This window comes from Acipenser ruthenus, chromosome 26, assembly GCF_902713425.1.
Source record: "Acipenser ruthenus chromosome 26, fAciRut3.2 maternal haplotype, whole genome shotgun sequence".
Classification (NCBI taxonomy): domain Eukaryota; kingdom Metazoa; phylum Chordata; class Actinopteri; order Acipenseriformes; family Acipenseridae; genus Acipenser; species Acipenser ruthenus.
Window position 1 is genome coordinate 6863406 of NC_081214.1, and position 23107 is coordinate 6886512.

Sequence of the window (23107 nt, forward strand, 5' to 3'; positions counted from 1 at the left end):
ATACAGTCGTGTGCAAATTTATTAGAACACCTCAAGACATTTACATCCTTTATATACCTACCTGCATGAAAACCTCTGGGGGTGAGAATTTCAATTTTCGGTCAGCGATATAGAAACTATAGGCACTCGTGTGTGAAAATGTTAGATCACTTTGTGCTTTAAATAGGCATCTTAAACAACTTCTAAAAAGTCTCCTGCATTTTACCATTTGTGGCTGTGTGTTCCTTTTCTCTTACTATTTTAAATTAATTGCAAGTTTGGCCTATTAAAGTCATCAATTAAATTAAACAATCACTAATTTGACAATTTTCAGTTCCAGTGGTGTGATTTCATATGCACAACAAATCAAAACAGAAGCAATGGGGTGTTCTAATACATTTGCACACGACTGTACACTTAACTTAAATCACTTCAATATTTGCTATTCTGCCACCTATTCACTTCCACAGCACTCCGAGTCCCAGCCCACCATTGCTGTGTTAAGCTGGGTGAGTCGCTTGTGTCAGGCCTTTCTGCTCACCACCAGGTCTGCTCTTTGAATTACCTTTGTGAGGCGTCCCGATTGGGACAGGGACAGGACACCAAAGAAGTTTCCAAACGCAGCATTCCGTACAAGTTTCTGTGAAAAACGAAAGCAAAAGAAGTTCAGGCGGTTGTGTTTACAGTATGAACGGCAGGGAAAGACATTAGACAATGTGTTCCAGGTTTTACTTCACATCATAGCAAACTCCGAGGAGTTTACAAGCTTGGGTATGACTGATTAAAATAACAGCACAGCCTAGGATAGCCAGAACAGTAATGGAAGACTTTATCGTACCAGAAAGGTGCTCTGCGTGCGGTAGAGAGAAACAGATGCACATTTCAAATACCTTTAGAAAATAATAAACTACCACATTTTTTAAGCAAAATTACACTGTCCCTCACCTTTCATGACCACTAAATGCAGCGCTCCAGATAAGGTTTTGAGCCATTTACTCTCCAATTTAGACTGTCAGTAAAATGTATTTTGGGTGAGTAAAATGCAACATTGCCTTGAAGTCATGAGTACTTTCAATAAATACTGTTCGTACTTTAATGCTAACTTATGGGGTATGCATGAACTACAGCCTTGCATTTGAACTGTAGTGTTACTTTGAGTACAAAAACTTGATGTTACAATAAAAACAATTATTCTTGTTTGCTTTATTGACTACACAAGGCTGTGAAGCAAATAAACACAGAAACAGAACATAATATTGTACTCCTTATTGGTTGTCTTTCTATAGTAATATAAAGCATCCTCACTGTGGTAAGCTGCTTGCCCTCCCCATGCCCATGCCCCCCCTCCTCATCCCCCCCTCCCTCCCTCCCTCCCCCCCCCCATGCCCCATGCCCCATGCCCCATGCCCCATGCCCCATGCCCATACCTTCTTCACTTTCTGTGGGTCGTGTTTTTCCTTTATCTGGTCCAGCACAGACTGCAGCGGGACGTCTTCAAACACCTGCAGGACCTACAAGACCAGACGCATTTGATTGTGTGCTGTTATATTATGAGAACACTCCTGCAGTTCAATAAAGCTGTTAAGCCAGCATTCTGAAGTTGTAAAACCAAGATTCGTCCAACAATGGTTAAAACTAAATCAGTGCAATGAGGACCTGCTGTTGAGTAAGTAATGGTACTCTCCACAGCACAAATACCCGGGAGTTATGGACTCACTTATGGATCTTTTATGGACCCTTTGGCTCCAGCACTTAGTAATCTCTAGCATGTCCCTCTGCCTCCAGCATTACGGCTGCACTGCTCCCCTGAATAATCAGTTTTCCCCGAGGCTGCTCTACCCCAGCGAACATTCCCACACTGACCTGTGCCAGGGCCAAGCTGAATCCGGGGCGTGCAGTTTCTCTTGTGGCTGCCAGTCCTTCCACCAATCTCTTCAGAGTGTACCTCAACTCATCCTCCTGGGAACAGCACGGGGAACACAACTCCAAGTGTTAGTCTGCTATCGCGACTGAATCAATGACTTGTAGGGTATAGCATGTTTCAGCTGCTTTGACATTGGTTTCCTGCATTCTTCCACAGTTCGGGCTTCAGTTTCAGTTTTGTTCAGTACTAGCACTCCTCTTATTTCTTTATATGTCCCCAATGCAGTCAGAGCAGCCAGGATACAAGATTCTGGATCAGCTTGAAAACTGTCTCCCACTAAATAGGAGGTCTTATAAATTACATCATTAAGTTATATAGCACAGGAAGCACAACAAATTAAAACAGGAAAGAAATAAGGGGACTGATAATTCCAATACAGGCTCAACAGGTAAACAAACCTCCTTCACTGTGTTACACGCATATAAAGGTAGGCAAACAATTTAAAACGGTACTGTGCGATTTATTATACATTATTTACGTATTTTACATTAGAAAAAAAAGTTCAGTGCAGGTATTTGACAGTTCGAGCAAAGGCAGTAGTCGTCGTAGTTCTGTACAGGAATCGATATATGGGGCTTTCAAACAACTTATGGGTAGCCATTGCGAAGCAATAAGCGGAGCTGACTGTAAAATGTTTCATTTTGAAAATATGAAGTCAAATTAATACTTTTCGATGGTTTTAATGCAAGTGACAGTTTGCAGGAATAGGTGTTCATAACAATTTGTCTAGATTCAATTCCACCGTGTGCATCGTGTCACTAGTGCAACGCAGCTGTGTGGAAGCCACGTGGGATACACTTTTGTGACGCAGACACGGTGTGTGTAAGCTGTACTACCTGTATCGTTAACATCGTCGTGAGAACTATTTTCTTGCACTTTCCCTACAAACTGTATGTTTCAATCTTAAGATATTCTTGAATACTGCTCTTCACGTGTTTCACAGATACCATATGACCTGCACGCTTCACGCAGTCAGCACACTGTAGATTAGTCTCCTTACCTTCTCGCTGTTTTTCAGATACTGGACGAGATTTTCTATGGCTTGCAGACGGATTTCCTGCTCTGGTTTGGCGATGTCCCAGAAGAAATCCAGAAACTCTCTGTTCTGCTTCAAGATTCCCTTGGCATCGGTAACTTTGGGACGAATCGGTTCACTCTCTATCTCCCCCATGTTGCTCTCTCCTCCGGCCATGCTGCGTGGACTGCGTGCGCACACCATAGCAACCGGCGCCGCCTCTTCCGGGTCAATCGGAAAGTGTGATTACAATCGAGACTAGCTAAAAACTGACATAGCAAGAAGGTCCTTAGGCTGAGGGATGTGTTGTCATATTTACAGAGAAATATTATTCCTTGCTGTTTGTACTTTATCATAAAAGTTGCCCTGCATGTTTGCATCCACTCCCCAGCTGTACTTGAAAAGTTGATGGCCGTTTAAAAATGCTGCTTGGAATAGGCTTACCAGATTTACATTTGAACAAGACAGCCATAGGTTTCTTTATTGTATTTGTTGTATAGTAAATGACTGTGCTGTCAACACGCTGAACACACTGCTACAGTTCTGTACTTATAAAAAACGTGAATACAAAATAGCACAACCGGCACTATCAAACACTTTTACTGTTTCTGACTGGGACAAAAAGTGAAGGCTGTTCTCCCGGGACGTCTGGTAAGCCTCGCTTGAAGCCCTGTCAGCCCATGCAGCAGTAGGAGGTTATACGTGAAATATTCAACAAGAGCCCTGTCCAATATCTGAAGAAAGTAGTCAACTTCTAACTCCTTAAGTGACCCCCTGCTTGGCTACATGGCTGAGTTTAATAGGCACTTTTCTCATCAGCATCAATGGAAACCGGTAGTCTTTGTACAAATTAAAAGAAGCGGGTTAGTGGTTTGAGTAAAAATCCTATTGTCTGTATTGAACAAAATTAAATAAAAAAGATACATTTTACTGTTTTTTTTTAAGCACATTGACCCTCAAAAGATGTAATAATATAAGAATAATGCAGCTAGCCGGAGTCAGGGATTCCAGTGAGTGCTGAATCGTGTTGCATGCTGGTATGATTGCCTGCTGCCGAATTAAGAGCCTGCTGTTTTGAGCTGCTTACCTGTTTCATGTCCTTCCTTCTTAGCTAAAACGCGTCAATAACATTGAAGTTACCCTTCCCAAGGTCTGCAGTTGCTACCAGGCAAGCTTCATTGCTCCATAGCACCAAACTGTGTTTATTAGAAACAGACATTGTTGACAGACTAGCTTATCTATATCCTCAAAAGGAAGTGTAGCTATTGGGACATATTGTACTCTTACCACTATGCAGGCATATGAGAGTATGAAATATAACAAGAAAGGTCAGCTGTTTGATTGTTAGTGTTTGTAATACTGGTGACATTTAAAAGGAAAGACCAATAGAGCTGACAAAAATATGACTTTTTTTTTTAACCAGGTGTGTTAGGAAGGACACCCGTGTGGCTAGTAGTGACTCATGAATAGTATACACATTGAGTATGGGATTTAACAATTGGAACAGATGGACACTCAGCTGGGGATGTCCCCCACAATGCTACTGTAGCTGGTTTGATTATATTTAGATTACGCTGTGGAGAAAAGGCCTGTGTGTCCTCTTGTGTGTGGCTAGAATTAAGACAAGACATTCCCACGCTTACATGGAAAATATTAATCTTGTTTTTGATTTCGTTTTCATTCATTTGTTAGTCATTTCAGTTTTTATTTTTATTAGAATGAAAATCAATACTTTTTCCACATTTCGTTTTTGATTCAAAGAACATTCTTTTTACATTCTTAAATAATTAGTTTGTATTATATCATTTTTCAAAAGTTACCGGTACTTGACCAGTTTTTGCTGGGGGAAAGCTCTGTATCAGCCATAGACATTCATTGTGAAACTTAAGCCCATGTAACTCCATATAACATTCTGGCAACTTTTTAAGCATCTTGTTGTAAGAGACGTTTTCAAGCAATTTTCACCAAGTTGTTCAAATCAAAATTGTTTAGATGTTGTGTCTGGATCTATTAAATGACGAAAATTGCTTAAAAATATCACATATAAAATGTAGCTTCATAAGTTGCCTGTTGATGCATAAGCTATGACCCACTATGATGCAACACATTCCAGCAGCTTTTCTGTGAACTGCTCATGCCACTATCAACTTTCAGGCTATTGAAATAGAGGCAGAATGCAACAACAACAACAACAACATCTACTTTGCATCAGAAGAACTGGTTTTTGGTAAACCATTCAAATCCAGTTAATTCTGAACCCTACATTTAACATCCATTCTAGCTATGGTAATTTGCATATTACACTCCCCTGACCTGGATTTTGAATGTAAAAAGAATCATTTAAGGTATCTAATTCAAGTGCAGAGTTTGAATAGCAGCATGAAAGTAACCTTGAAATAAGGCTTTATGAATCCATGGAAATCTGACTTGGGTTATTGCAAGGAAGTTGCCATCTTGGTTCCACTCATGTGTAAAATGTAGCCCTGCAGTGTAAATGAGATATGCCATGCCAGTGTTGGCTTGCTAGGCCAGTCATTTATCTAACACAGTGAAAACAGAAGGACCAACACCGGAGATTTGAAAGGAGAGAGCAGCAGTCTTGTTTTTGATTAAACGCAATTCTGCGTTGAATACTTGACATTTTTTAAACACAGTACATTCATATTACAAATGGTTCTAATATGAAGTGCTGTACACCTGCTTCCATCATACAGGGGTTACAGTTTTGTTCAATGGCTTTCAGCACCCCCACTATAAGAGGTCAGTTTGACTGACTCGGGTGAAAATCAGCTTGTATCACGCAGCACCCTTTACTATATTTGTCCTAATACCGGTACATAGTTTTTTAAAAAATGTAAAAGTGTTGCTTATCCTAAAGTCATACCATTTCGATCTGCTACAAACCTTCTGATACAAATAAATAATGGGAACATCAGGGAGGGAGCATAGTGTAGCAAATCAATTGTGAAAGCATCGCGGAGAACAAGCAGAGTAAACCCAAACAAGCACGACAAAACACGTGCAACAAATGCATAGTATAACCTCAGCATTGGAAATTGCTAGCTAATTTACCATGGTGAACTTTTATAGATGTGTTCTCTGCCATTGAACTTATCTTCGTTATAGTTTACTACCTAGATATGCTTTTACTATGTAAAACATGGTAAACTGTAAAAGGACAAAGGCGTGTTTTACTGTAATGACTCCGCGGCAAATTTTCCTTTGAATGGAAACGTTTGAATGGAACAAAAACATGAAACACTAGGCCCGGTAATTTCTTTGTTCGAGTAATTCTTAATGTTTGTTTTCTGCTTATTAATTTCTGGTTTGTTATTAGTTTTTTTTTCTGATATTCTTCTCTCGTTTTATTTATCTCGTTTTATATACTCTTCCCCCTCTGATATGTTGTGTCCACACAACACAAGCATTGTCACATTTTAATCAGGCGCTACGCGGAAAACCCCAGCCTGCTCTATATTGCGGGTCCTCAGTCTGTTCCCTGCTTTCTCGAGCACGGACTGTCTGCAATGGCGGATTACGACAACTACGATGACCGGGATCGGGCTTACGGCAGCTTTGGAGGGGGACGAGGGTAAGAAAACACCCGGGGGAGGGGGGTTTAGAGCTGAAGCATTGGGAAGGGGCATATACATCTCCAGGTAGGGGTGTTAAATATATGAAGGGGGTTTTGGGGTGTCGCACGTAGAGGCCTGCCAGAGGGGTGGGGGGGACCGCGGCTGGAGTGGGAGCCGAGGCCAGATGAATGGACAGCCGGCGGAGGGGATTAGGAAATGGTGATGCTTTTAATTTTGGAGAATTGAATGATGGCAAACAGGTAATTGTTTCCGTACAGATGGACCCTGTTTTTTTGCCGAGTCCGGTTGGTATAGGAAGCTTTCGGGTGGAGGGGTGAAGCCTGGTCATAGCGTGGTTGCCAGCAGGGCATTTGGCGCCAGGGAGCCCGCAAGATAACACGCATGGGGTTGGATACGAGTGGTTAAAATCGGGGGACGGATCGGTGAAACCGGTGGGAGGAGTGCATTTTTGGAAGATGCTCAAGATCTCCATAAACTGAGACAGGGCAAACACAGATCATAGATCATGGGTGAAGCGCGGCCCAGACATCTGCAAAACGAGCTTCCATATGTGTGGGGACAGTTTTAACTCGACCCTGTTATTGAAATGGAGTCTTCCGTTCGTGGGTGCAATATTTTAATTAGTTTCCTTGTTGCTGGGCGAGTAAACTGTCAGTTTTACTGCTGCACGTCACATTGGCTGCGTTTCGGATTACACTGCGCCTTGTTATAATTACAACCCTCCCGCTGAAAACAAGGGTTCGGGCCGCCGCATTTATTCCACCATGTCGGTTCAGGGGGATCGCGTGTGTGAGGGAGAAACGGAGACCAGGGTCGATGAAAAACTCATCACCACCCTGGCATTTACTAGTTAAATTTCTAAACACAAAACTGCGGGGCCAGCAGTAGAAACGTGCGTTAGAACCATGATGCATCAAAAAATAGCACGGAGAGATAAATATAAGTAGCCATTCTTGATCTGGAAAGCTTTTAATATTTATTGGCATAATATTACCTGTTGATGAGGGGACAAGTGTCCCTAAGGCATGGCGACACCTTTTGAATTGATGATGGGCCCAAGTCTGCATTCCTGCTCTAGACATTGACATACGCATGTTTGTCTGCCGCTGTACAGTACCCCATAACGCATTCTGATGTAGCTCAGAATCTACATGTCTACCTGAGAACGAAGAGGAGCTAAAATGACGAGCAGATTCAGTCTAATTGAGACAGTAATCCTTAAATGTTTTTTTTTTTATATAGATTTTGTTCATAGCTTTTATTCTTGTGCTTGCTGAAAGGTAGAAAGGCTTCTGCTTAATATTGAAAGTGATCTTTGCTTTCTTGAGTCACAGATTCAAGGTGTAGCCTCAAAGGGTAATGATAAAGAATCTTTGTAGTTTAGCAAGTGGGAGCCAAGTAGAAGATGAGTATGGGTGTGATTTATAGTTTGATCAGCAGTTATTGTTTGGTCCCAGAGGCCACATTATAAGATGCCACAATAAGGACATCTTTGTACTAAGTTCACTTTTTTAATGAGTTCAAAACAGTCTTGTTTAAATGAGGTTGTGTATGTTGGTTTTGGATTATAAATGTGAAGCAGGTTTTCACATTTGGACCACTTGAGTAGCCGTGGCTGTGCCATTGAGCAGGATAAACCCTCAAACAATGTGGATTATGATCTGCAGGTCACACTAGGATGCCGAAAGACTGCTTTGTGGGAAACTCATAATTTTTTTAATGAGCTTTTTTGTTAATTATACTCAATATATAGTGGTTTATAGTCCTACCAACAATACAATAAGTATCAATTCATTCAATCAATAAACTATGAATCATTTCACCTGGAAAATATGTTTTTACGTGAAGGCCAGCAGAACCTCTTTTGCCGCTGCTTAGGCAGTGCAAGGTAGCCTCAGTTTGCTTCGCAATTTCCTTTCAACCTGTACATTGCAGTAAGTAAACTAAACATGCTAACATTTGGCATCACCTTCAAACAAGAGTTAACATGTCACTTTGAATTTAATAGAATGACCCTGAAAAAGGCTTAAGGTTTTAAAAATGTATATTTCTCTGCCAAACTCTTTGGTATATAAACCACTGTTGCAGAGAGTATGTGTTCAACATCTAAGTGGAAAGGAATTCTTTGAAGGTTTGGGGATGGGAAAGGCAGGCTCTTTTCATCAATACCAAGACTTCAGTCAACCAAAATAACACTAGATTACTATTTCAATTTCTTACACGAGTCTTGATCTGCATCTTTTAAAAGTTTTTATTAAGAATTACAGTGCTATTAACAAATATAAACAGCTGATGCATGTGTGACCTTCATCCTAAACAGAGTTAATAAGAACATGCATAGCTGTGCATAGTATTGGTATTTTAATGTTCTTTACAAAACAATTCACATGTTTAAACCAGAACTTGAACTATACTCATGAATGCATTTGGTAGATAAATAATGCATACTCCTGGGGTAATGCACAAAACCCTAAGGTAATACACAAATGTGTTGCCTATTAGAAAGTACAGCATTTGTCCTAGGATTTTCCGTCATGAATAGACACCTACCCATGATTTGTACAGCCAGTCATATAGAATAAACAGTGTAGACCAAGGCAGTTTTTTGAGTTTAGATCTGTTGAAGTACACAGTAAATTCACCTTGTGTTTTCCACCGACTGTTGCAGTTTTTCTGATTGAGTGTAAAAGTCATTGTGCAACTCTAATGCAATCTGCAGACGTTTCCCCCTTTTTATAATAGCAGCTTTTAAAGTGCCAGGTTCAGCATCAGTGCAGGTTGTAGGAAGAAAGGATTGGAAGGATAGTGAGGGGCTAGACAGGGCTCTGAGCTTTGCATTTGGTTGCTAAAAGCATTTATTTTTAATACTTTGTGACAGGAAGTAGCCTAAAAGCATCTGGGTAGAGCCTGGGATGTGCTTCTCTTCTGCATAAAATCAGTATCCATTCACCCTTTTAAAATCTTTGCATTTTCATCAGTGTGTATCGGTCTTTCATCCCACACTCCACCCCCTTTGAAGAATGCAGGATCAGGGGTTGGCTTGCACTGTCTGCAACCTGTCTATAGAGACATCCCTGATTGGTAAATCCATGCTGTATGAGTGGCCTCATTTTGAGAAATGCAAATAAAATTTTAAAAGCTTTTGGTTTTGAATATCAACAGACTAGAGATGGGAGGATGAGATGAAATTAGAGTCAGCATTTGTATGTTTTGCTGACAGCCCCTGGCAACAGCTAACATTCTAGCAGTCCTAAATGTAATGCATCGGCTATGCTGGGGTCATGAACTCTTCATGTTTGCCATGTTGAATTGCATCAGTGTCAAGACCACCTGTCTATAAAAACACTTTTAGCTCATCTCAAGCACATTATAACTGTAATCTACATATAACCTAAATGTGGCCGTCTTGGATGAGGTTGGTGTGTGTATAATTGGACAGGCCACCAATGGGCAGAATAACTGGTTTACTCGCTTATCGCCACTGATAAAATACTCTTTTCAATCCTATTGTTAATTTGTGGTGGATTTTGTCACTAGCCAGCGACCGGCATTTCAACAAGCTGTAAATCTGACATCAAAGGCTGTAAATGATGTATCGCTTTCCCCCTTTTATTGTTGACAGCAGTGAGGCGTCTGGATAGTAATTGTATGCTTGCCTTGGGGTTAAATGTTTCTTCTGGGAACAGCCACACTTCTCACTTATTAACTGCTGGACAGCTGGTGTCAAGCTATTGATTTATGTAGTTTAAAGAAATGATTTGCCCAGGTCGGGTGGGATATACTACAATCATGATATCCCTATTATTTGATGTTTGTTGCTGCTATAAAAACACTGTTCATGCTTAAATGCTGTTATTTAGAGACAGAAGTAGGTAAATGAAGCGCTTTACCAACTACTAGAAATCCAACCAATTTCCAAGCTTGTGGGGGCTTCAGCACTACCAACTGAAGTGGCTTCTCCTTTCCTTCAGTATCTTGCAATAAAGACAGCAGCTAAGCTGAACACCCTGCAGTAGCCTATTATTCATGTCCTTCACAAAGGAATATATCTTCATCAAATTGAAGTCTGGTCTTGTGCAACATAATTAACTGGAGAAAAGTTGTCATCAGGCTGATGTATGGTATTCCAGTTACAGAAAACTGGTTAGCAGTTTGTACCAGTGCTGGCTGTACTACTACTGGCTATAGATGTTGAATTTTAAAAATGTTTTATCCGTGCAAATTACATAAAGGAGGTGCTGCACATACTTTGCTACTGTCCCTACTCTTCAGCTAATTTTAAGTGTTCTGAGGAAACTGAATTGTGATCCGTTTCTTTTGTACAGGTATACACAACTATACTTGGTGGTGGTAGTACAGCAGCTTTCATAATACAGTACAGTAATCGGTCGGGTATCCGCCTGTCACATATCCACCCTGACCGTTTGTCCACCATGATCAACCTCTTCAGCAACGTTACTTTATTATTGAACAGAGAAGATTAGTTCAGCGATTGGAGATCCCACCAAAGTTTTCGTACACTGTATGTGCTCCGTGCGCTGCCATTGCTGGTAGTGTCACGTGAATATAGTAATTGTTACAGCTGTGTATAATGGTATTTAAAACAGGATTCATTTATCTGACTTTTTACATATCCACCCTATTCTGGTCCCACCGCAGTCAGATGGATGGACTACTGTATTTAACACTAGGACCATTCCATCAAAAAACAGCCCATGTGCTACACTGGTGATTAAGTTCTTTATCGTACTAGCCCAAGTTTGTTGTTGTGATGGATCTATCCAAATACATAGAAGTTTGATCATCAAAGTCTTGGGTACAGTGAGCTATTGATGAATTGTCGAGTGCAACAAATGTTACAGTTTCACGAAGTGGCCCATCAGTAATTCACAGCATACCTCTGTGTAACTAATTAACGCTGCTAATTGAGAGGAATGCGCCAAGTTATCAGCAAATACTCTCTATACAGCAAGGATAGTTGATATGTTTTCAGGGTATTGGTGCAGCAAAAGTCAATCAGCCAAAAGCACAATTTTCATTTTAAATTTGTAGTTCCCAACACACTTCTGTGAAATGTAGAAAAAAAGTAAATCCCTGTGTCACAAAGACGGCTGCAGTGGGTGACGTCAGACTAGAAACAGGAAGTAACACACTGAGACGGGGTTTGGTGAAGCTGATCGAATGCTTTCGCTCAGCATTTAATAAATAAACAGAACAGAAAATAAATGGTGGTAACAAACAACACAGGACACGGCACTTAAGCCAAAATAAACAGACAAACAAAATGTACTAACACACAAAACAAGTGGACAAACGTTTAAACAAGTACCGTGCTGGCACTTCCAGCACGCTGTAGCAATTGTTATTCTTTAGATTTTTAATTCTTTCTCCTTTCTCTCTCCCGTTCTCCACTCACAAACACCCAACCCCCGAGTGAGTGAAAATGTGCTGCTTTTATGCAGCTGTACTGAGACTCGATTGCTAATCAATCAATTGGAGTCTCGGTTCAACTGCACGTGAATTAATATAGTGTACTCCCGTGACCATACATTACATTTTAACTAGCACGTGAAGTGATTTGTGCCATCCTCGTGCCTAAATACAAATCTACATTTTTAAATACATGTGAAACACAGACCCGTTTATATCCCGTGTACCAATGACTATACACCAACATTTACACACAACACGTAACATATAAACAAACTATGCACAAGGGCCTGGCCACATTGCCAAATATACCCTCCCTTGTGCGCAGCACACATGGCCTCAACGGCCACCTCCCCCCTTAAAAACCCAGCAGTCCAGGACAAAGTCTCTGGCTGGGAAGGGAGGCTTCAGTGGGCCCATGGCTGGCAATGCTGTCAGCACCCCTGCCGGTAGTGGCACGGCTGACAGCATGGTGGTCCACTCCTGCAGCGAAATTGCTGCGGGGGATGCTGGTCTCCTGACCTCTCCCCCTTTCTTCGTAGCCGGTAGCACCCTCCTGTGGGGCTCCGGCCACAAGAACTCCTGCAGCGAAACTGCTGCTGGGGAAAGTGGTCTCCTGACCTCTCCCCCCTGTCTTTGTAGCCGGTAGCTCCCCTTTCTGGGGCTCCGGCCACCGTACTCCCTGTGGTGGAGGTGCGGGAAGCAGAGACAGTGCCTGCTGTTCTGCTCCTGGCAGAAGCAGCTCCTGCTCCTCTGCTCTGAGCAGTGGCGGAGGCAGAGGCAGCTCCTGCTCCTCTGCTCCTGGTGGTGGTGGAGGCGGAGGCAGCTCCTGCTCCTCTGCTCCTGGTGGTGGCGGTGGCAGAGGCAGTTCCTGCTGCTCTGCTTCTGGAAGTGGCGGAGGCAGAGGCAGCTCCTGCTGCTCTGCTCCTGGTGGTGGTGGAGGCAGAGGCAGCTCCTGCTGCTCTGATCCTGAAAGTGGCGGAGGCAGAGGCAGCTCCTGCTCCTCTGCTCCGGGCGGTGGCGGAGGCAGAGGCAGCTCCTGCTGCTCTGCTCCAAGTGGAGGAAGCGGTGTAGGTGGCGGAGGCAGAGGCAGCTCCTAGTGGCGGAAGCGGTGGAGGTGGGAGCAGCGTGTAGTCTCCTGGCGATGGAGGTGCGAGCAGCGTGTAGTCTCCGGACGACAGAGGCATGAGCAGCATGTAGTCTCCTACTGTTACATGGGACTGGTGCAGCTCTGCCTCTCTTGCAGGGGACTGGTGTGGCTCTCCCGCTCTTGCAGGGGACTGTGGTGGAGGCAGAGGCAGCTCCTGCTCCTCTCCTCCGGGTGGTGACGGTGGGGGAAGTGATACCAGCAGACGTTCACACTCTGCTGGTGGATGGGAACCCAGCAGGCATTCACCCTCTGCTGGTGGACACAGGGACAGCAGGCATTCTTCCTCTGCTGGTGGACACGGGGACAGCAGGCATTCTTCCTCTGCTGGTGGACACGGGGACAGCAGGCATTCTTCCTCTGCTGGTGGACAAGGGGACAGCAGGCATTGTTCCTCTGCTGGTGGACACGGGGACAGCAGGCATTGTTCCTCTGCTGGTGGACACGGGGACAGCAGGCATTGTTCCTCTGCTGGTGGCTTGGGTCCTAGGGCTGTGGACGCACAGACTCCCCCCTCTTTGGGCTGTGGACGCATAGACTCCCCCCTCTTTGGGCTGTGGACGCATAGACTCCCCCCTCTTTGGGCTGTGGACGCACAGACTCCCCCCTCTTTGGGCTGTGGATGCACAGACTCCCCCCTCTTTGGGCTGTGGATGCACAGACTCCTCCCTTTTGGGCTGTGGATGCACAGACTCCTCCCTTTTGGGCTGTGGATGCACAGACTCCTCCCCTTTGGGCTGTGGACGCACCGGCTCCTCCCACTCAGGCGTAGGACATTTGGGCTCCTCCCACTCAGGCGTAGGACATTTGGGCTCCTCCCACTCAGGCGTAGGACGTTTGGGCTCCTCCCACTCAGGCGTAGGACGTTTGGGCTCCTCCCACTCAGGCGTAGGACGTTTGGGCTCCTCCCACTCAGGCGTAGGACGTTTGGGCTCCTCCCACTCAGGCGTAGGACGTTTGGGCTCCTCCCACTCAGGCGTAGGACGTTTGGGCTCCTCCCACTCAGGCGTAGGACGTTTGGGCTCCTCCCACTCAGGCGTAGGACGTTTGGGCTCCTCCCACTCAGGCGTAGGACGTTTGGGCTCCTCCCACTCAGGCGTAGGACGTTTGGGCTCCTCCCACTCAGGCGTAGGACGTTTGGGCTCCTCCCCTTTGGGCGCTAGAGAGGACAACAGCCTTGCTAGTAGCAGTGCGGGGCACCTTTTTAACACCGCCTGCAACTGTTGTGCTGATGTTACTCTGGGGCCCCCTTGCTTCTCCCGATCCAGCAGCCAGTCGATCACCTCCTCTGTCACTGGCTTGCAGAATGGGTGCTGCTGTTGCTTCCTCTCTAGACTCTTCTCCTTCCCTTTTCCCCCAAAAAAAATCTTTCCCCCCCCCTTCCAAAAAAACCACACTGTACTCCTCCTCTGGTCTGCGTCTAGGAGGCGCTGTTAATCCCACCTGACACCACGTGTCACAAAGACGGCTGCAGTGGGTGACGTCAGACCAGAAACAGGAAGTAACACACTGAGACTTGGGGTTTGGTGAAGCTGAGTGAATTAACAAGTAAATGCATTTACCATACCCAATCAAGAGTAACTGTGGAATGCTCTTACCATACCCAATCAAGAGTAACTGTGGAATGTACCTACCATACCCAATCAAGACTAACTGTGGAATGCATTTACCATACCCAATCAAGACTAACTGTGGCATGCATTTACCATACCCAATCAAGACTAACTGTGGCATGCATTTACCATACCCAATCAAGACTAACTGTGGCATGCATTTACCATACCCAATCAAGACTAACTGTGGCATGCATTTACCATACCCAATCAAGACTAACTGTGGCATGCATTTACCATACCCAATCAAGACTAACTGTGGCATGCATTTACCATACCCAGTCAAGACTAACTGTGGCATGCATTTACCATACCCAATCAAGACTAACTGTGGCATGCATTTACCATACCCAATCAAGACTAACTGTGGCATGCATTTACCATACCCAATCAAGACTAACTGGCATGCATTTACCATACCCAATCAAGACTAACTGTGGCATGCATTTACCATACCCAATCAAGACTAACTGTGGCATGCATTTACCATACCCAATCAAGACTAACTGTGGCATGCATTTACCATACCCAATCAAGACTAACTGTGGCATGCATTTACCATACCCAATCAAGACTAACTGTGGCATGCATTTACCATACCCAATCGATATTATGAAATCGTGATCAATCGATCGTTGGCAGTCTGTTTTAATTATATATATCACACGGCTCCTAAATTTAACACCCGTTCTATTTGTTCTTCATTCTATTTTTATTCCAGCACCAATTTGTTAGGTAGATTGCTTCAGTTAATTTCACTCTGTCTGTTACATTGTTTCCATCGGCTGTTACACTGGCCCCTGGTTTATACAGTACAGCTATTACACTGACTTGCTTGATGTTGAAAGCAGCGTTGCAGTTCAAGATGCTACGCCTGCTCTTCCCTTTCTCTGACTTTCAAACTAGACAGAGCTACTCTCCCAGCACATTCCACCTTGAGAACCAGGTGCGTGCCGGCTTGGCTGAATCTTTCTTATTCAGAGCACTTTGAAAGCTAAGGAATCCATCAGCGTCTTTCTCCTCCAAAACTTATCAGATGCTACTATGGTGACCGGGGGCCTATTTCTTTCCAAGCTACGCTGTTACACATTTCTCTATGTTCCTTCTTGTGCTAGATCATTACAGCAAAGTTGACCCCTTTTTAAATCCTCTTCTGGTCCTACATCACTAACCAGAGTGTGTGGTTTGAACAGGTCCCGAGGAGGGGGCGGTGGTTCAGGAGGACCCCGCAGACAGAAGGATTTGCCCACAGAGCCCCCCTACACAGCGTACGTAGGAAACTTGCCCTTCAACACTGTGCAGGGAGACATAGACGTCATCTTCAAGGATCTCAGTATGAGGAGCGTCCGGCTAGTCCGAGACAAAGAAACAGACAAGTTTAAAGGTAAGTCCTGCACTTTGTGTCAACTTGATGTAGGATGATTTTAAAGTTGTTTCACTACCCCCATGCAAGCATATATTTTAAATAGTGTTTTTTAAAGAGATTCTACGTAATCATTGATTTAAAAAAAAAAAAAAAAAAAAAAAAAAAAAAAAAAAAAAAAAATTTAAATTAGTTCGAACTGGCATATTTTACCACAAGCACATGCAAAAACACACCACACAGTGCTTTACAATTTACCAGTGCTGGAGATGACATGAAGATATGGTGGATTTGCCAGTACTTGTAGTATTGCCAATTACTATTAAAACTGCTCATCTAAATGTGACAAGTCTGTAAGGATATCTGATTCCTAGTATTCTATATGCTGTGAATGCAGGTCACTGTGGTCTGCTTTCCAAGTCCACAATTAAGCAGCTCATGACATTTCTTTCAACTTCTAACAAACAGGCAAGGCTAGCTGTTTCTCCATAACATATAAAGAATTGACCGTGTCTGAACTGTGATTAGTACTTTGCCCTTGTCCCTTGGTTTTAAAGTACTCTCTGTAGGTTTCCCATCATGTTGCGAAAGATCTGTTGAATTGAAATGCTGTGCTTGTTTCCTCTAGGTTTTTGTTATGTAGAATTTGACGACTTGGAATCCCTAAAAGAAGCCTTGGCATACGATGGCGCTGTAAGTGTTTTTAGTGTTAGTTTGTTTTCTTGGTGTTGGAGGGTATCCGGTATGGCAAGTTACCACGTTTGATCGACAGGGGAAGCAGCTTTGCTTAACTGACTCTGGCGGGCCATGTGTAAACCTGATTCCCAGGGCCCTTCTTTAATGTACTTGGCATTTCTTGTGGGGGAATCACATTCCATCAGTGACAGACTCAGAGTTTTGGCATCTGATTTGGTTTATATTAAGAGCTGCTCACAAGAAATTAATCATGGGCATTATTTTTCAAGTTGTTCTTTTTGAATGACACAGAAGTACTTATTTAATTGTGGGGGCTTCAGCGTAGGACTAACTGATCTGGTGTTTCACTCCCTATAGCTCTTGGGTGAGCGTTCTCTCCGAGTGGATATAGCAGAAGGACGTAAACAAGAGAAGGGTGCTGGTGGCTTTGGTTTCAGAAAACCTGGCATGGAAGACAGAGGTGACTTCTTCTGGTTATTTTTCTAAGCCCTTGTTTGACTTCCCTCCCTACCTGTGCTTGCATGCAGTGATTACCTTAAACACTGCCACTAAAACTACGGGAATAGGTCCAGCCAGACTGCAGTGATGTTGAAGAGTGATTCAGGGGTGAATACGTGACTCCACCTCAATCTGAGTCATGTTTTGAATCTATTCATTATGTATTTATAGTGCTGGGACAAACCTAAAAAATACACTATTACCTTATGAGCAAAGGAGGGGCATTTCTGTGTGTTTATTTAAGTCAATTATGCATTGGTTTTCATTGCATGGTATTTTATAAAATCTGTTATTGGAAAGTCATTTGTTCCTCTTAGTCATTCCCAGCAGTGTTTGTTTGCATGTTTTGTCTCATCACTATGTATTTATTTTAAAAGCACGCACGTGTTTTGAATAAATGTTTCCCCAGCAAGACTATTATTATTATTATTATTATTATTATTATTATTATTTATTTCTTAGCAGACGCCCTTATCCAGGGCGACTTACAATTGTTACAAGATATCACATTATACATTATATCGCATTATTTTACATATAATTCACCATTTTTATACAGCTGGGTTTTTACTGGAGCAATCTAGGTAAAGTACCTTGCTCAAGGGTACAACAGCAGCGTCCCGCACTGGGGATTGAACCCACAACCCTCCAGTCAAGAGTCCAGAGCCGCTGCTTGCCGTGTTTAGAGGTACCCTTTATTTTCTCTAATGGGAATCCGCGTTTCTCTGCAGGCCGTGGAGGCTCCCGTGGACCCAGGGGAGGGGGCAGGGACACCAGAGATTCCAGAGAGGAGTTCAGCAACTCTGGAGGTGAGCTGCATTTCACTTTGCCGTCAATAAAAATAGTTTAGCAAGCATGAGGGGTTTTTTGGGGGTCAGCTGCACACAAGACACATTCTCACTCTGCAAATAAACTCAAATTACTCAAAAGTTGAACTGGGGTTCCCCTGCAGGTTTTCGAGACGATGACTTCCGAGGTGGCGGTCGCCCCGGCGACAGGCGAGATGGAGCAAGTGCTGGTGGGGGGATGAGCCGGTTCAGAGAAGGACCCCCCCGTGGGTCCTCCACAGACTTCAGAGAGCCATCAGAAGGTAAAAACCGTCCCAGCAGTTACGCCAGTGACTGTATCGGACCGGTCCCCTTGCTGCTTTGGGCTCGGCAGCTCTTCCCAGCTTGCACTGCTGGAGGTGCCTGTCTCCTCCCCAGCAGGGATCGGTCACTCGAGTAGATCCCTGCGCCCCCCCCCCCCCCCCCCCCCCCCCAAACCTACCCCTTAAGTAGGAAGCATTAACCTACCTTCCATACTTGTGATTCCACAAACATACTAGAAGGCATTTAGTGAGACGTACAAATCCATTTGTTTTGGAAGCAATGAGCAGAGTGTGTACAGTCTAACTTGCTTAAGTGTATAACCTGTTTTTTCAATATTTAAACACGTAAACAGAGTATACACTTAAGCGGGTTGGTGATCTGCGATCCCAGTTCTTAAAATATTACTGTACCGGTGCCAGAAGAAAATGTTTGTCATATCAAACTCGTAGTCTGGTGTGAGCAATCGCTGTATCTACTGAAGGAGTGCTATATATATGTGTGGACTTTTTTTATAGCCCATAACTGTATTACCTTGTACAGTATGATTAACATGACACAGACCAGTTTACAAGCTGCATGAAATGCTTGCCTTGGATTTGGAGTGTAAAACATCTCCTGGCTATCCTCTCACTCCCTAAGAGAGCGGTCCCAGCATTCAAAATTGATATAAATATTAGGTGAAAATAATGGTGTCCTCAAGCTGTAATTGTATGAACATATGTCTCTGCACTAATTAATTGGCTTGATGTATTAATGTGCAGCATATGAAGTGGTGTGTTGTAACTTTCCCTCTGCCACCTTTGTCTCCCACAACATTCAACCAAGCCTGATAATTTGACCCTTTCCTCTTTTACAGAAACAGATTATCCAGAGAACAGCAGCAAGGTGTCTGGCTGTTGCTGCTGACTGGTTGTAGAGCTGTTAGCATTGTAGTGGGTTACACAGTCCTGCTTGGGAGAATCAGACTTCACACACACAATGTACCTGAATGTTCTTGCTTGTCTCTTCTGCTTCTTGTAGAGGAGAGAGCGCAGAGACCACGCCTCCAACTGAAACCTCGCACGGTCGCCGCTCCTCTTAACCAAGTCGCCAACCCCAACTCTGCCATATTCGGCGGGGCCAAGCCCCGGGAGGAGGTAATTCCCAAAGAGAAAGACTAAAACAAAGCTACAGAAAATGGGGGAGGGCACAGAACTGTAGAGATGATCATGCCAATGGAAACATCAACACTGCACTTACCATTCCTACTAGTAGACAAGCGCTTACCCTCCTCCTTCTGAAACTTTCAGATAAAGAAATATATTAAAGTAAAACACACATATGAACACACACACAAGCAGCTCGTGAATGCATGTCAGCTGATAAGTGTTTTTTGCTACACCTCTGCTTCCCTGTATTTAGTGCCTGCTTTGTACTATAGTTACTTTGGGGGCCGGACAGTTCACCTTGTTTTTTATTTATTTATTTTTTTTAAAACAAAGGTAAGCTACTAGCTGCTGTGGAGAGAAAAATCAGTGTTCTATTTGAACTGGCGTGTTGCTGTTTACATTTTTTAACTTGGCTTAGCTAAACTGATCCTTTTTTTTTGTTTGTTTCAAATTGAAGTTTTAGCGTTATACAAAATAAGAATTGAAACGGTAACATTTTCCTTTGTGCTGGCACGGTATGTAATTGGGTCTCTGGGTTTGTAGATTTACAACAATTGGATGCATCTAATTTTTCTTGTTTTTGTTTTGTTTTTTTAATAAAGATTTAATAAATCCGTGCAGCTGCATTATTCTGGAAGGCTATACTGTGGATCGACTGGCCATGTTCACCAAAAATCTTTCAAAGACTGCTCCCAAAGACTCCCCGCTGGTTAGGAAACTGGTTTCTCGCCCCTCTGCTGGTACACAATGAATGCCCATGCCTGGTGCCATGTCAGGGGTAGCCTTGGCAGCGACATTGGCACATGTCACCCCCAACCCTCCTTGTGTACCAACATCAAATACAAGTGCCACCGACAGTGGCTTCAGTTTGATTCTGTTGCCTTTGGGTAAGGACTTTAAGAGGTTTAATCCCTACCCCACCCCCCCACCCCCAAGGCTTAATATTTTCTGACATGGTAATAAAACAGACTATTAATAAGACAAGATGGACAAAGCAAATTTGCATTGTCTGGGGGAAAAAAATATATATATATTTTTTTCTTTTTAATTGGAGTGAATTAAATCTCTGCTGTCTGACAAATTAAAGAAAATAATACTAATAAAACTAACTAATAAATTTGAAACTGATTTTTTATTTAAAGGCATACAAAGCATCGGTGTGTTCTTCTTGGTTAATTTAATCTTTGTTTAGTTGATACAGTGTTGTGTTTCTGTGATGATAGCCAGAACAGAATGCAGATGTCCTATCTAGAAGGCCAATCGGAAGCCCAGAACATACCTAAACATCAGCACTTTCTATAACCTACATGCAGGCAGTTAAAGCAGAAAGGTGCGTCTTACCTGATTCAAGCTACTTCCTTAATGTGAATGTGCTGACATGTTAACACCGTGCTCGTAAAGTTAACACCTTTCCAGGCTCTTGCTTCAAGACCGTAACACCTCTGTATCTTCCAAACACAGTTTTTATTTTAAAGTAAAACTAAGAAGCTTTATTATTAAAACCCAGCACTCTGTATTGCTTTAATGTCTAATCCTCCCTTTCTGTCATTCTATGAAATTTGAAAGATTTTTTTGACCTTAGTCGGTCTATCCAGATGACTTTCTGCAGAAATGAATCGACACAGAAACCCTGCTTCTATAGAAGAGCCACAGATTATACAGAAGGTGCAACAGAAAGAGAAAAAGATGAAACTACTACAGCCCGTGTCGCTCGCATACGTATTTAATCTTTTAATCTTCTGCAACTAGCATCGTTTAATGGAACTGATATCTCAGAACTCAGTAAATTGCATTGCCTGCATATAGGAAGCTTATTAAAGGCATTGGAACCAGAGTCCCCTTTGTCCTCCCATCTAGGTGGTGCTAAACGCAGAGCTACTCTCCAGGCCCCACTAGTGCTAGTATACAATGCTTGGGAATCTGTGTGTTGCGGCCAATTTGATCTACTTCCATGTTAATAAATTAGGCATGACCTGTCATAGAAATAACTTTCCTCACTGTATGTACAGAAGACAGTTAATCAGTCAAACTTTCTTTTTATTATTATTATTATTTTTTTTGGTCAGTGTTCTTGGCAATAAAACATATCCCATATTACTGATGCTTTTCAGAATGTGTTGAATTATTTAAAGCTGTGTTAGACCGTGTTTGCTGTTGAATGTTGTATGGTATTGGCTTTTCTGGTCTGATGCTTTTGTGCATATTGGTCTACAATTGTGCCCTTTTTAGTCAAACGAAATTAAAATAAAGGCCAGCTGCTTTTGTACCCTCTGCAACATCGCTCGGAGATCGCACATCCTTTGTGCCACGGCTGATGGGTTACTTTGGTGGTGGTCGGGGGGGGGTTGTTTTAATCCATAGGTACTTCCAGTGGTTTCCCTTTTGAATAAATAACCAGTGAGGAAACGAGAACAGAAAGCAATGGAGATGTGTTTGTGAAGGGATGACCAAGATTGCTTCCATTGCATTAACCCTTCCCTGTGTGTTCTCCCCGGCACTGGTTTTCTGGGTCTGAATATTCATAATATTTCGGATGGCAGCTATAAAACAAATCGGCTCTTTGGCCAGGGAGACTGACAAGCCTAGCGGTGCTCCATGCCAAGCATTGGATTGAATGGAATAGGACCCCCCCGCCTCCCATTGCCTGTCGGGTCCAGGTTTTACTTCAAGCTTAACAGACAAGCCTCAGCTTAAGACAAACTGAGGTGTGTCTGATTCAGCTTGAAGTACATGGCTCAAGCTCCTGTGCAATGAGAGTGTGCTGTCTATTCCAATATACTACCTTTTTTTTTTTCTTTCTTCTGATATCAAGTTTCCCATTAAATTAATTATTTAAGCATCATTTCACCTTTTCGGTAGGTGGGGGCTTTTAATTCTGATGTAAGAGTGAGTAATGCTGGGGGGGGTGGGGTGGGGTGGGGGGTGTTCACCGAAGCCAGCACTTCGATAAGCAGGGCTCTGTCTCTGTTTGTGACACCAGTGAATTGGCATTAGATAAAATGGGTTAGATCCATATTAAAGTAGACCCACGGTTTGTAAAGCATATTAGAAGCAACTTTGGTCCCCTTAAATGTATGTATGTGGACTGTGCTGTAAACCTGCAGTCTGCCCTTCTCATCTTGGAGCCCCTGCAACATACAGAACAGTCCCTTCACCTGATCTGTGTGTATACCAGAACCATGTGTCTAACACTCTTAACTAGTAAGACATGCATTGTGTGGCTTCTCTTCAATGTGGATTTTTCTGATGATGCAAGACTTAAGTCTCGAATGTGGGGGTGGGGGTGGGGAACATTTAAAAAAAGAAAAAGCAGATTGTTTTGTTTTAATTAAACCATCCCATGTAAATGATGTTATAACTTTTTTTTTTTGTCAACAGTTGACTTTTAAATGTTAGAAAATAAATTCCTGACACTTCACACATTCTGCTTCGTAAGGAAAAAAAAACTGAATTTGAAATGATTTGGTATCTTGTGAATGATCTTTTAAATAAAAGAAAACCTTAAATAAGCTTGTGGTTTTATGTGTGCTCTTCGGTGTGAGTGTGCTGTATGCTCCCTGTCACTAATCCAGAGCATGCCTTGTTTCACAGGTTGCGTCTGGTTTAC

The 23107-nt window shown here is 43.1% G+C and overlaps 2 protein-coding genes across 3 annotated transcripts in view; one reads left to right on the forward strand and one right to left on the reverse strand.

Moving 5' to 3' along the window:
* LOC117430824 (myb-binding protein 1A-like protein) overlaps nt 1-3197 on the reverse strand; it is a 33404-nt gene extending 30207 nt beyond the window's left edge. The window contains exons 1-4 of the mRNA XM_059000837.1: nt 2904-3197; nt 1843-1938; nt 1407-1490; nt 545-619 (exon numbers count right to left, since the gene is read on the reverse strand). Coding sequence (XP_058856820.1) covers nt 545-619; nt 1407-1490; nt 1843-1938; nt 2904-3122 — 474 coding nt within the window. The 5' untranslated portion in view covers nt 3123-3197. The remainder of the gene's footprint in view (nt 1-544; nt 620-1406; nt 1491-1842; nt 1939-2903) is intronic.
* Nucleotides 3198-6373: 3176 nt separating this feature from the next.
* LOC117430806 (eukaryotic translation initiation factor 4H-like) lies at nt 6374-23009 on the forward strand. 2 transcript variants are annotated; one of them, XM_059000545.1, is made up of 8 exons: nt 6378-6510; nt 15898-16088; nt 16696-16760; nt 17121-17223; nt 17993-18070; nt 18214-18351; nt 19373-19488; nt 20103-23009. In XM_059000545.1, exons 1-8 carry the CDS (start codon nt 6446-6448, stop codon nt 20106-20108), a joined length of 762 nt encoding a protein of 253 aa, XP_058856528.1. In that variant the 5' UTR covers nt 6378-6445; the 3' UTR covers nt 20109-23009. The 2 variants fall into 2 exon arrangements, with proteins under 2 accessions (XP_058856529.1, XP_058856528.1); XM_059000546.1 differs by lacking the exon at nt 20103-23009 and having other exon boundaries at nt 6374-6510; nt 19373-20079.
* Nucleotides 23010-23107: the final 98 nt, after the last annotated feature.

What these genes read in the sequence shown, in the direction of transcription:
- LOC117430806 (XM_059000546.1), top strand. Translation starts at nt 6,446, where the DNA reads ATGGCGGATTACGACAACTACGATGACCGGGATCGGGCTTACGGCAGC. An exon ending in AGAAACAGACAAGTTTAAAG is followed by an intron (nt 16,089 to 16,695) that starts GTAAGTCCTGCA and finishes TGTTTCCTCTAG; the next exon opens with GTTTTTGTTATGTAGAATTT. An exon ending in CTTCAGAGAGCCATCAGAAG is followed by an intron (nt 18,352 to 19,372) that starts GTAAAAACCGTC and finishes TGCTTCTTGTAG; the next exon opens with AGGAGAGAGCGCAGAGACCA.